This window comes from Geospiza fortis, unplaced genomic scaffold (assembly GCF_000277835.1).
Source record: "Geospiza fortis unplaced genomic scaffold, GeoFor_1.0 scaffold145, whole genome shotgun sequence".
NCBI classification, from domain to species: Eukaryota; Metazoa; Chordata; class Aves; order Passeriformes; family Thraupidae; genus Geospiza; species Geospiza fortis.
The window spans coordinates 2,146,025-2,158,875 of NW_005054362.1; the positions used below are offsets into that span (position 1 = coordinate 2,146,025).

A 12,851-nucleotide genomic window follows, 5' to 3' on the forward strand; every position below is an offset into this window, starting at 1 on the left:
TGCTGAACATGGGAGTATAAGCAACCCCCCTCCCAAGAGAGCTGCCCCCATCCCCTCAAATGTTTAAAGATACACCTCAGTGTCGAAATCAGACCTACTGAGAGCAATATTTTACATAAAGTCACAGTTTTAATTTGGAGGCTTCCACAAATCATGATTAGTTGAAATAGGGATTTTTTTTTAATTAAGAAAAAGTGTATTTCGTGGTAGTATCAATGGAACAGGCCAGCCTCCCTCTAACAGAATTAAAAGTACAGATGTAGCAAAAAAATCCCCAAAAATACCAAAAAACCCATTCCCACTTACGTGCATGAGCAAGACTTAATGCCCAGAGTCTCAGGTATGAGGCTGTGTTAGAGATGCATCCCAGACAGTATTCAATAGTATGAATTGCTTGGTTCATAAAAAGATCTGAAAAGTTCGGCTAAAAGATAAAAACATATTTGTATCAATTTTAACAACATAGAGAACAAAACATGAGAGAACAAAAACATTCATCTGCAAATTCTTATTACATGGAGGAAGAATTCCATTGAAGGGTAAGAAATTGATTTTATATCAAGTAAAGAAAGTGTGCCATGTAGAAGATCCTTATTACAGAGATAATATTAAAAAAAAATCAGATGCTACAGTTTTCCAGCATTACCTTGTTGACAGATAAAAAAAAATGCAATTTATGTTTTCCAGAAGGAATATGATCTAATTCTTGAAAGCTTTAAGTACTATAACCAGTTCTAATTCCCATCCTATTAAAATTCTAAGCTTACAATATCAATTTTTTCATCTTTAAAAGCAGGGGTAATTATCAGTAATGCTACTCATAGAAAGATAACCACACTAATACTGTAAGTTCTAAATATAAATACTTGTTACTAATAGAGTTTCAAAACTGCTATTACTGAAAATTTCAACACTTACTTTGTCGGAATGTTGTATTTCAACACTTTGCATAATACATTCTGAGTAAATAATTCTTGTATTTTCTATACAGAAGAAACAAGAATCTACTACCCCAGTGAGACAAGAACTATACATATTCTGCACATTAGGAAGCTGAAGCAATTGTTTGTCTTTCAACTCACATAGAATCAGTGGAATCTGCCCAGACCTTTAAAAATTTGCCCAAAATAAACAGCAGCAGTGGGTGGGGACTGGGACTCAGCTGCCCCAACTCCTCATTAGCAATAATCCTCATAACAAGATGTAATTTGCAGAAATGAAAAGACTTTTGTCCAGTTGAAAAGCCAAGATTAATTAACAGAAAGCTGGGCAGTCACCACCTTGCCTCAAGTTTAAGAATCCATAAAACCAAACAAAACCCAGGATCTTTATCCCACTCTTCAATATAAGAAAACCTGTACTCCTAGTTGCAGAGTCTTAACTGCAAATAAAACATTCTTTCTGTTCTCTACTACAGATAGGTTGTAGTTTACTGTAAGTCTGAAAATACCAGAAAATAATGATAAAATAGCAAGAAATAACTATAAGTAAATTGCATTTGGGCACCAGGGTCTTTGTAAAGGCTCAGCTGAGTTTCTTCAAAACTGCTCAACTCATAGTGTACAGGTTATCTATTGACTACCCACTTCTATAATTTGCTTTTAAGAACATGGAAACCAGAGATTAAATAAAAGCATTACCTCCTCTGCATCCCCCTCTCTGTGCCCGCTGTCTGAGTGAGTGACACCTTCTTCGAGATCGTGACATGACAGGAGACAAAGCTCTTCTTCACTTTCTTTTCGGATAAGCTTGTAGCCACTCTGCAAAATGGGAATGGATTGTCTCTTCAAGTAGGCTGCCACTGTCATTTTTTAAATTTACTTAAAGTAGTCCCAGGCAAAGGCAAAAAGATTTAGAGGAATGAAGCACTATTACTTCAGCCCAAAAGTTTCCAAACGGAGCAGAAACTGGTAAGACAAGGAGTAATGGGTTCAAACTGAATATAGATATACAGAAGAAATTCTTTCCCATGAGGGTGGTGATGCCCTGGCACAGTTTTCCCAGAGAAGCTGCGGCTGCCCCATCCCTGGAAGTGTCCAAGGCCAGGCTGGAAGGGTTTGGAGCAACCTGGGATAGTGGGAGATATCCCTGCTCACCACAGAGGGTGGAATGAGAGGAGCTTTAAGCTCCCTTTGAACCCAACCCATTCCATGAAATACCCATAAGGACACAGTCTGTGCAACAAACCAGCAGCTGAATTCTGCAGCACTGAGGAAATGTGTGTCTTTCAGTACTTACCCTATACATTCTTATGCCTCGGCCTCCACTGTGCAACCAGTATAAATAAAGTGGTTTACCAAGCAGCATTACAGGAACACAAAGAAAAGCAACACTAAGTAAAAACTTCTGCAGAGGAATCTGTTGGTGGGAGGGAGGAAAATTAGATTAGATCACAAAATCCAAAGTAGGAAAAGCCATCCCCTTTTCCTTTAAAGTATTATCTGCATAGGGAACACAGGATTTCCAAAAGCTTGGAAGAACATTACTCACCTGGCCACTGAAGAAGCTCTTTGTTTCACCACTAGGAAACAGGAACATGTTAATGAATTGTATCAGAATACTGGGAGCAGCTGTGGAGTTCTCTGCAGAGTATGCCAACCATTTAAAGAAGATCATGAACACCAGGTAGCCAAATATGCACAACATGAATAAAAGTTCAGGAATAAAAACCAAATAAATATTATAAGTCTTCTTGAAATGCCTGAAAGGTAGAAAAGTGGAAAAAATAAAAGTAAAAAGTTTTAAAAATAAAAGTTTTACAACCACAGCCCAAATACAATTTCAATACAACAAAGCACGTTTAAACAGCAAGACTGAGATTACAATCCGGAGCTGATTTCTTTGTATTCAGTGAAATTTTATCAGGTATTTCAGTGGAAATAAAAACTGTAAGAGGCATATATTTTTATTTACCAACAAGTGAAATAAAGCCTTGTATTAATTTGTTTTGGGATTTTTTAGTATAATATTGAACCATCATCTTACATATGTGAAGGAAGACCTCTCCATTATTGTCTTTTTATGAGAACAGTTTTCACAATTACTCTTATTCTGTTCTAAAACAGTAATTCCAGTTTCTCTTACAAGATAAACTGTAATCATTCCAGACCTGACAAAAAATACAATGTTTCTATTATTTTAACTTCTTGTACTTACAAGTGGTTAAACAGCCCCAATATAACTCCAAATGTCATGTGAGTCACTCCGAAGATCACAGACATTTTCATTTTGAATGAATTTAGAAAAGTGAGACGGTTGCTTGCCAAATTCCATATCTGAAGAAGAAAACACCAAACCAAGATTGATGAACACCACAACAGCAGGAATAAACCAGTATCCATTTTCTACTGGGAATCAGAATTCTACCTCAAATGGAGGTCACAACTGAAATTTGAGTTTTGTAAAAATAGTTCAGTCTTTGACTTGTCATAAGAAAACATGTTATTGAACAGAGAATACAATCAGAAATGTATTTTTTTCTCAGTCAGATTTATCTTACTTATACACATACCAAAATCTAATGGACAAAGACTGATCATCACAAGTGGATAATTAAAAAGAATTCAACTCACTGGATCAATTCCAAAGGGATAAGCTCCATTGTAGACACCAGAAACATTTGGATCCAGTGCTAAATATCGATTATCTTCCAGATCCTTATCACTGCAGTGAAAGAAAAACACTCAGATTTGACACTTTAAACATAATTACAATATACTTTCAGTTCTGCAGGACACTGCTCCTGCTTTCCTTTACCTAACTCACCCACTGCCACACTTTAAAAGAGAGTAAGGGTTTCTAAACACAAAACTCCTGACTAATACAAACAATAGCTAAAAAAATCCATCTAGAACCTCACAATCTGGGCTTAATTCACATTCACTGTCTTCAAAACAAAGTTTATGGATTTTATTCCACATTCCCCTAGAACTCAAAGTTTCATTTTAAAAGTTCACAGTTTGTTTTTGCATGAAATTCACTGTCAAATGCCCAAAGAATAATTGCTACCTTTTTTTCTGTTCTGCATTTGGGGAAGTTTCTACTTTATTTTTGTACAGTTTTTCATTATCACAGCACACACAACTCGTTCAGATTTTTAGCCAGTGGTCTTACTCTTTGAAGCCACATCCTGTTTTGGAAGGTACCAGGAGATTTAAATACCAAAGGGTCATGACACCTCAAATCAGTGAGGTTATCCCACTCTGAGAAAAAGCAGATTTGGCAATTGACATAGACTATTTTTTTTCTTTTTTTCTTTTTTTTTTTTTTTATGCTAGCAAGAAAAGCTGTGCAGAGACTACTGATTGCCAGGTAATTAATTTACTTCATTAATAGTTAATTTCTTTTAGTAGAGGCAAATGCCACTCAGGTATTCATTCCAGAAGCATGACCTAGGACAAATAAGTCCAAAACTAGACCTGTGTTTTCTATTCCTCTGAAAATCTTTATATAGACATACAAACACATCTAGAAAATAAAAACTAAAACATCAATGGAAAGATAAATCATAACAGGATAGTTAAAATATATGAACAAAAGGGTTAAACTGCTGCAGGAAATACATCTCTGGTTTAATGGTATACCAAACATGCTGCTCACCTCCAAACCTTTTCATACATTGCTGAAACATTCCATCCAGATCCAAATATATTTATTGACTTTGAAAAGCAGTCATTATAGATCAATCCAGTGTATATAGAAAAGAGTCCCATTAACAATATCACATATCGGCCTTCAAATACCATTTTCATTATCTGTCAGTATTGGGGAAAAAGAAAAAATAAAGAATATCATCTGTTATGAGAGCACAGCTTAGCTAGACATGTCTAAGAGAAACACATTTTTGGACACATAAAGACTTCTAAAAACTAGAATTTATTTGTGAACAGTCATTAAGGAATATGAGCTCCCATGACACACACTGAGACTTTTATCACCAGCATCCTTAGATTAAGGAAGGGTCTTTTTAAGCCGTTTCCTTCCTGAGACTACTTTACAAGAAATCACACATTTGCAGGCATTCTTAATTGAACATAATTCTAATAAGAGATGCAGGTGTTCCTGCATTCCAACCCATATGGTTAAAAAATGTAAGTGAAGTTTAATAAATTTCAAACTGCAACTCTTTTTATAAACAATAAAAGGTGGAATTTGAAAAATCATTTTCTTCCCACATTGCCACTGTAATGACATTCTGTAAAACACACCACCGAGTAGCCCTGGTAGAAGTAAAGACAATCTTAAAAGCATCAATTTTTTCTAAGTCTTTCATTACAACTTGATTATTTCTGCTCTTCCAAGTGAATAGTTTAAAATATGACATTAATCTCATGGAATATGGGGTCTTCTAACACAGAAAATCCTAAAAGAATGGAAAAAAGCCTAATTAAGTACCCATGCAAAAAAGCAGTACTTTTCAGAAACAGTGACTATTCAAATGATCTGGCTGGATGAGAAGTAAATAATTTGTAATTCCTTTTACCTCATCTTGTGCTCTTTTTAACCTAGGGTGGTTTTCATACAGTATTGTCAGGAGTGCAAATATGAACATGAGCAGCCCGTGCCCGAAGTCTCCAAACATAACCGCGAACAAGAAGGGGAAAGTGATGATGGTGTAGAGAGCTGCAAGGGCAACACGGCAGATTTCAGCACAGCACACAGATGATGTCCTGTCTGCATATCCCCAAGCAATCCCATACTCAAATCTCTCAAAGCTTTTAAGTTTGAAAGACATTTCATCCCCTACTCATAGACCTCTCCCCCACACTGTAAATTTAACTCAGTTTAAAGTTTGTTTATTGTGTAGCAATGACAACTTCACAGTTGAGCAGTAGCTGACAATTCTGAGGATATTAATATGAGCCCAGGAAATAAAACCCAACCAAACAGTGGGTATCCTCTGTGGGTATTTCAGGTCTGTATTATAAGGTATTTTCTCCTGTGCAGAATGACCCAGTCAACATAGCTACAGGTATATATTAAAGTGGGCTATACAACAAGCTGAATTTTTCAAGTGATGAACTCCACACTTCAGTAAGATCAATTACCAGTTTTCTTTTACTTTCCCCTAAACAAATCCCATCCTGCTGCTTGGAGCACTGTCTGTGCTTTTGATGAGCCACTGGAGTTTTAAAACAGCTACTAGCAAGCAGTATGATTGTCACCATTTGGCCTTCAGCAAGGTATCAAGGCAAGCAGCAATGACAGCACAGCTCAGAGCTCAGCTTTCAGAAGGACCAACCTGGATTAACTTCCCCATAGCTTCCAACTCCATAAGCATCAACGATGTTCTGGAACCCTGAGGTGAATTTATTGGTACGTATCAAAGTCGGAGGAGGTTGTGTTGTTGGGATGGTATTCATGAATGAGGAAATTGTAGCTCCACTTTTCCTCTAATTACAGACAGAAGATACATTTGTGAAAGATCTCTGTTAATCTAATCAAAGTGAAAACTGCTCTATCAGCAGTTTCACTGATCCAATAATACCATTAAATTATGTCCCAAGTTTAACATTTATCCCTTTGCACCCCCTCTAAAAACTATACACAATGTTCTAATTCTTACTTCATACCAAGTATCAGATGAGACCTATCAGTCACAATATTACAAAACAAAGATTTGTTATTACAATTTTCTCTCATAAAACAAAAACAAATGCAAGGGAACTGGCACCTTCTGCATGACTGCAAATAACACTGTGGGCCCAGCTGGCCTCAGGTCCAATACAGAAGTTATTCAAGACAAAAAAACACTACAAACAACACTAAATAAAGGCTCTGCTTATAAAAAAATTGTTTTATACAGAGACCCAGATCTGTCTGTGCCTACTTTTAGTCTATTGTTAACAATTATTTTCTTTCCTTACATGTTCAGTTAGTTCAAGATAAAACCTTTAACATCAGTGAGTATTCAGGTGACTTACTGAGCCCTCCTCCAACGCATGGCGCAAGTTCTGGAGATCAGCCACTGGACACCAAACCTCAGCAATTAAACATTTATTTGTGACATCAAAACTGCACAGGTTGAGGACGTGGTAAATGGCTTTCATCTTCTTCACTTGGATAACCCAAGTATAGATGGATTCTGATGCTTTATACAAGACCTGGCGCAAGTATTCCTCAGTTTTATTCAGCACCTTTGTTTGAGAAAAAAACAAAGATCTCACTGAGAATGTGACAGTGGCTGTGCTGATCACAGAAGAGCACCTTGTACATGTCCAGTGCTGGGCCATGCTTTTAGGAGAGCAAACAAACTTTTGCTGAAAACAGAAGGCAAAGCCAAGTGCTGTGAGGTTTAAGAGATGTGTGCAACACGAGGCCAGGGACACAACTTACTGTCCTATCAGCTCCAAAGCTGCATGTATGTTAGAAATTATATTTAACACTGTGATTCATTAAATGATTTCCTACAGTGCAAGAGGAAATCTGTTCTTTACTCACAGTTTCAAGATCCTGAATACGAACGTTGAGTCCTTCGACCACGGCCTGGCGCTCCTCGGTGGTGTCGGGGTAGGGGTACACGTGACAGCGATAGCTGCAGGAACACAGGGCTGTGCTAATGACCAAACTCCACCACAACACATCACCCAGCCCCTGCCACAGCCAGATCTGCAACACACCACTTCATAACCATGGAACAGACTCAACTCAGAGGCAGCAATTTGCCTGTACTTGGTAAAGACTGAGAGTGAAATGACTCATGTATTTATTTGTACACTGCGTAATTATAGAGCTGGGTGCAATAAGGGGAGGAACAAATTTAACACAAAAAGCTTGTATAAAAATCAACAGTTTTCAAAAAGGGGTGCAGAGGAAAAAACAACTAGAAAATACCCCAGATATAAAGGAATGTACATATATTAGATTTACTTCTTACCAGTCACAAATCTTCTTAACTTTTTGACCAATTTGTTCACCCCAATAGGACACTAAAAAAACAGCCCACTTTGTGGTTTCACCCTAAAAAAAAACATAAAAAGTAAAGCTGATGAATTATGTTTTAACCAGCAATTCCACTGTGACATAATAATAGAGCTAAATAACAAAGCTGAACAACAAGAAAAAGCTGCATTAGTAGTACTGATCTTCCAAATGTTTAGTGAAGATCAAACAATAAAATTCAACCGTGACAATATCTCTTTCTTTTTTTTTAATATCAGAGAAAAGAAGAAAAAGTTCCCAGGGAAAATCAATGACACAATATATTTTACTATCTCAGAATTCTTAGTAAGAAAAGAGTCTTTCAAAAAGGTAACAAATTAGAATTCAAGCAAAAAAAAAAAAAGATGACAGATTAGGCTGCCGTAATTGATTTACAAAAATTAACTTGGTAATTTCACAGAAAAAACTTCACAGAAAACTAGCTATACTTGATTCTTTTTTAACTACTGAATGAACAAGTGGAATGGCTATTAAAAGGCAATGCACTGTACAGACCTAGTTAATAAATATCCAAGCAGCCATTTCTGTCACATATTTTCACCAAGGTGGCCAATCATAAAGTCACCACTATTCCACAATGAAGTTCTGCACTCCTCAAGCTGAACCATGACAAATTAATTCCCACTTCTACAAGCTTTACAAATTATAACACTTCTAAATAGTTTTTCCTCCAAGGACACTGGGAAATCATTTCCATTTACTGCAGACAGATCTGAGCAGCAATTCTTCCAAATGAAATGAACTGATCGTTATAATGTTTACTCACGGTATCTGGATCTTCCAGAGCCTTATCCAACTCTGCATAGGTAAGAAAGGGATAGCCTTTACAGACTCTCCACAGCATTTTTTCAAATGCTTCTATCTTTGCTATGTGAACTAACCCAGATATGAATCTAGGAAAAGGAAAAATTTGAAATATAAGATAAAATGTACAAGGCAAAAAAATTGGAAATTCAGAATACATCACCACAATAATTTAGTATCTGCCATGGCTAGGGAAGGAAGCATCACCCTGAACAGGAAGTGACTGGTATAGAAAATACCAACTGTTATATAAAATTTTTATTTGCAAAATAAACAGACTACAGACCTGAGCACACAACTGGAATTACTTTTAACTGGTTATTTCTGTGATAGTGAGATTATTTATTTTTTCTTGGAAGATATCCTCTCATAACAACACCATAGACAGCAGTATCCATTCATCATTTCAAAGGCAACACAATTGATGTTACATTTACACTGCCAGGTGATTAAAACACTGTGTGTTTATCATAGAAAAAGAGTTCAAACAATAGAAGGAAGTATTGATTTAGAAATTTTCCTTTACACACGTCCTTGGTTTGATGGAAGCTTTGTGGCAGCTTTTTTGGACACTGTCCTGTTTATCTCTTCAAATAATCTGGGTTGTTATAAAGGTACATTGGGACCAGGCTCCTGTCCTGTCTAAAACTGTTTGGCACACCTGAAATAACTACAGGCCACGTTTTAAGAGAACAACTGATTCTTTACAGCCCCTCATCAAGCACATGCCATACCCACCCCAGCGAGGCACTCAGTCTGTGCGTGCGGTTGAAATCCACCAATGGCTCATTCTCCACAGAAGGAAATTCTTCAAAATTTCCATGTAAATGGGATTCATACTAGCAAATAAAAAGAAAGAACATTCATTGCTTCCAGGAAAAAAAAAAAAACCCAACCTCTCATTCCATTATTATTCTAAGAAAGAAAAGGTAATTAGGTAAATGATTTAATTAAAAATATAAAACTCATTTCCATGGTCAATTCAGGCAACAGAAAGGTCCTTGATCTCAAGTGCACTGCTCTTAACAATTATAGTCAGTGCTGCAAAATTACAGTGTAAATTTCTTAGCACAATTTATGCACCAAAATAATATAATTACACCTCCATTTTCAAGCAATTCAACAGGGAAAATCACAACAATGCCACACAACAACAATCCTTGACAAACACCCCAAGCAATACCTCAGGTGTTCTCCTGACAAAATTCTGTGTGATCTGTAACATGTACTTGTATTCTGTCAGTTCAAGCAGGTTTTTCCTCAGTTTTTCTTTGTTTTTAGTTACTTCCCTCATTTCTGTCTCCAGCTTCTGCAGCTGTTCCTAAGACAGAGTAAAGAAAAGACACAGAATGAGTTACAGGATTTTGGAAAACAGAGTAGGATTCATTTTCAACATGTAATAATTTGACACAGTGATAGGAGTTTCCCATTTCTTAATTAACTAAAGCTCCAGAGGTTTTATCCCCCAGTCTGCTACAGATTGCTTTGTATTGAGTACACTTTAGCATCTGTTTAGTGGAGTTACCTGGATTTCTAAAATGTGTTTCAGCAAGGGGGCAGGAGGAGCAACATCTCCTTCAGGAAGTGGAATATCTGCTTTTTTAATTTCTTGTACTAAATACCCTGGAGTGAGAAGAAAAACAGCATCAGAAAGGAAACTGCATTGCCTACACTTCCAAGAGTGCTGCAGAGTTGACCTTCAGCTGCTCTTGATGGTGCTAATCACACTGCAGCATCAAAGCCCTGGCTGTTTTATTCATTCATTTTAGCAACAATTCACACAGAAGTCTTCAAAAATGAAGAACTTGGAGAGTGGCGGGGATAAAACACACAAACCATTCCTGTCTTGGAAGTCTGCAGAAGCAAGCAAACTTCAGAGGCTTCTCTTTTCAAACAAGTATTTTCTAAGAAGCTTTTACCATTTCACAGAACCTCTTTGTTGCTGCACGGTGCCACTTTCTGCTAATGGTGCAACTGTGTCACTTTCTGCCAGAAACAGACGTGCTGCTCACTGACCCAAGTTTGGAGTAAAAAGTGTTCAAACAAAGCAGCTTAAGCAACCTTGACAACAAATGCAACTCACACTGGGCAGGGGGACTGCCAAAAGAGCTGCTGGCATGACCAGCACGTGCTTCTGATGAGAGATTCCAATCAAAGGAATCCTTCAATTGTAACTTTTCCTCAGGATACACTGAAGACATCTGCAGCTTGGCTGTCATGCTCTGCCTACCCTTCTCTGTTCATTAACTACCATGATAAAACAATTATTAGTAATTTGAGATATTTTTAAAGGTGCCTGGAAAATCAACAGCATTGAGTTACACAAAATGAAGAAATAGGGAATATCTTACAGCCAAGGAAATACCCACAGGAAAACTTCACTTTCTCTAGCAGCGTTTTAAGTAGTAAACATTGAAACAGCCTCATCTATTTATCAGCAACACATTAGCAACCATTCTTCACCTCTGAGCTTAAAAAACCCCCAAATCTATATTTAGTGTAAGTAAATTTCACAGCTTACAAAACATGTGAGGGTTAAAAAACCTGTAGCTGAAACCTCCTCAGTAGTGCCACTCTGGTAACGCCACAGATGAGAAACAGCAGACATGAAAATGAAGCTCACCAAGTATTCTTTCCATTTCTTCACATTTCTTCACTTCATTCACATATTTTCTCTGAAACACACTCACATTTGGGTTAAGCTGAAGGAGAAGGACAAAATGCTTATTAGGGGTTTGAAATAGTAACCTCCCCTAGAAAACCACAGCTGTTCCTGCAACTTCCTGGAGACAATTTGCATGAGCTCTGTGCTTGTCAGCTGAGAAGGCACAAAAACCTAAAAAGATTACAAAGTCTTCAAATAGCAAAGCTGGTTTTATTAAAGCAGAATTATCCATGCCATTGGCTAATTTTAATCAAACAACAAAATAACAAGGTCCACTGGAGAAACCATTCCTAATCTTATTTTGACAGTTTTAAAATATTGCTTAATGACTTCAAATTAACAAACCATTTGACAAATTTTCTGTGATGCATTTCCACAGTCTATTTGAAATATTAAATTTTATGTACATCCCCATAAAATGAACATGCAATATCTCTGACTACTCATCCAGCTTATTAAATCAGAACCACTAATGCATTATTTCTATAATAAATGGCATATCAGGTAACTAGAATGATATCAAAGTGTTAAACATACACTCACGTAATCATTCTTAGAAATCTGCCTCTCCTCCCTGCCATATTTACCAACTAGCTGTTTAAGTCTTCCCAGCTTTCCCTGCAACGATTTTACAAGCTACATTTCTAATGTATATCTGGAAAACATTCCAAAGTCTCACTCAGCAAGCAAAGCATCATATAATTATGATAAGACAACGCAGAGACGTGGCTAATTACTGCCCAACCCAACTTCATGTTAGGCAGGAGATTCCTCCACGATGAAGAGCCCCCCAGGAACAGGAACCTGTTATCAATAAACCTACAGAGCAGCTGTCTGTGGGTGTGTCAGTGGGGTGCCTGGAGCCATGAGCTGTGCACACACGCTCAGGCACTGAGGCTGCAGGTGGGTCAGGGGCTCTCCCATGGGATCTCGTTGCAAATGACCCCAGTTTAAGGTGCTGCTGTGAGAAAGGTGGGGTACATCCATCCCTAAGCATCGCTCCCGAGCTCCACACTGCCGGGGCTCCACACTGACTTCCCATCACTCATCCCCCCCACCCGTCCCGGTGTCACCCCTCTATGTGACCCTGCCTTGGCAGGGGTTGGACTGGATCATCTCCACAGATCCCTTCAAACCCTAACAATTCTGTGATCCTGCTTCCAGGCGAATGCCACACAGGAAGGGCCCATACACCTGCCTGTCGGGGTCGCGGAAAGACGGCAATAAAAGCAGTTTCCACCGCCCCATCGGGGCCAAGCCCGCATCATCCCAACAGCGGCCCCGGGCCCGGCTCGGCCCTCAGGCCGGGCCCCCTTAGGGTGCCCGCAGCCCCACAGGGCCCCGGCGGTACTCACGTCTCGGAACTCGGCCAGGCCGCGCTCGCCCACCTCGCTGAGGCACTCGTAGGCCGAGCCGCTCTGCAGGAAGAGCTGCGCCAGGC

General features: G+C 38.3%; 1 protein-coding gene across 2 annotated transcripts in view; it reads right to left on the minus strand.

Moving 5' to 3' along the window:
* Positions 1–12,845, minus strand: part of ATP6V0A2 (ATPase H+ transporting V0 subunit a2) — a 15,007-nt gene extending 2,162 nt beyond the window's left edge. For both annotated transcript variants that reach the window (XM_031059512.1, XM_005424060.3), the window contains exons 1-18: positions 12,766–12,845; positions 11,369–11,447; positions 10,271–10,368; positions 9,929–10,066; positions 9,484–9,584; positions 8,708–8,834; positions 7,877–7,959; positions 7,441–7,534; positions 6,924–7,136; positions 6,242–6,392; positions 5,483–5,622; positions 4,600–4,754; positions 3,573–3,663; positions 3,157–3,275; positions 2,491–2,701; positions 2,239–2,358; positions 1,641–1,760; positions 307–424 (exon numbers count right to left, since the gene is read on the minus strand). In XM_031059512.1, the coding sequence (XP_030915372.1) occupies positions 307–424; positions 1,641–1,760; positions 2,239–2,358; positions 2,491–2,701; positions 3,157–3,275; positions 3,573–3,663; positions 4,600–4,754; positions 5,483–5,622; positions 6,242–6,392; positions 6,924–7,136; positions 7,441–7,534; positions 7,877–7,959; positions 8,708–8,834; positions 9,484–9,584; positions 9,929–10,066; positions 10,271–10,368; positions 11,369–11,384 (2,095 nt within the window). In that variant the 5' untranslated portion in view covers positions 11,385–11,447; positions 12,766–12,845. The remainder of the gene's footprint in view (positions 1–306; positions 425–1,640; positions 1,761–2,238; positions 2,359–2,490; positions 2,702–3,156; positions 3,276–3,572; positions 3,664–4,599; positions 4,755–5,482; positions 5,623–6,241; positions 6,393–6,923; positions 7,137–7,440; positions 7,535–7,876; positions 7,960–8,707; positions 8,835–9,483; positions 9,585–9,928; positions 10,067–10,270; positions 10,369–11,368; positions 11,448–12,765) is intronic.
* Between the last annotated feature and the right edge of the window lie 6 nt (positions 12,846–12,851).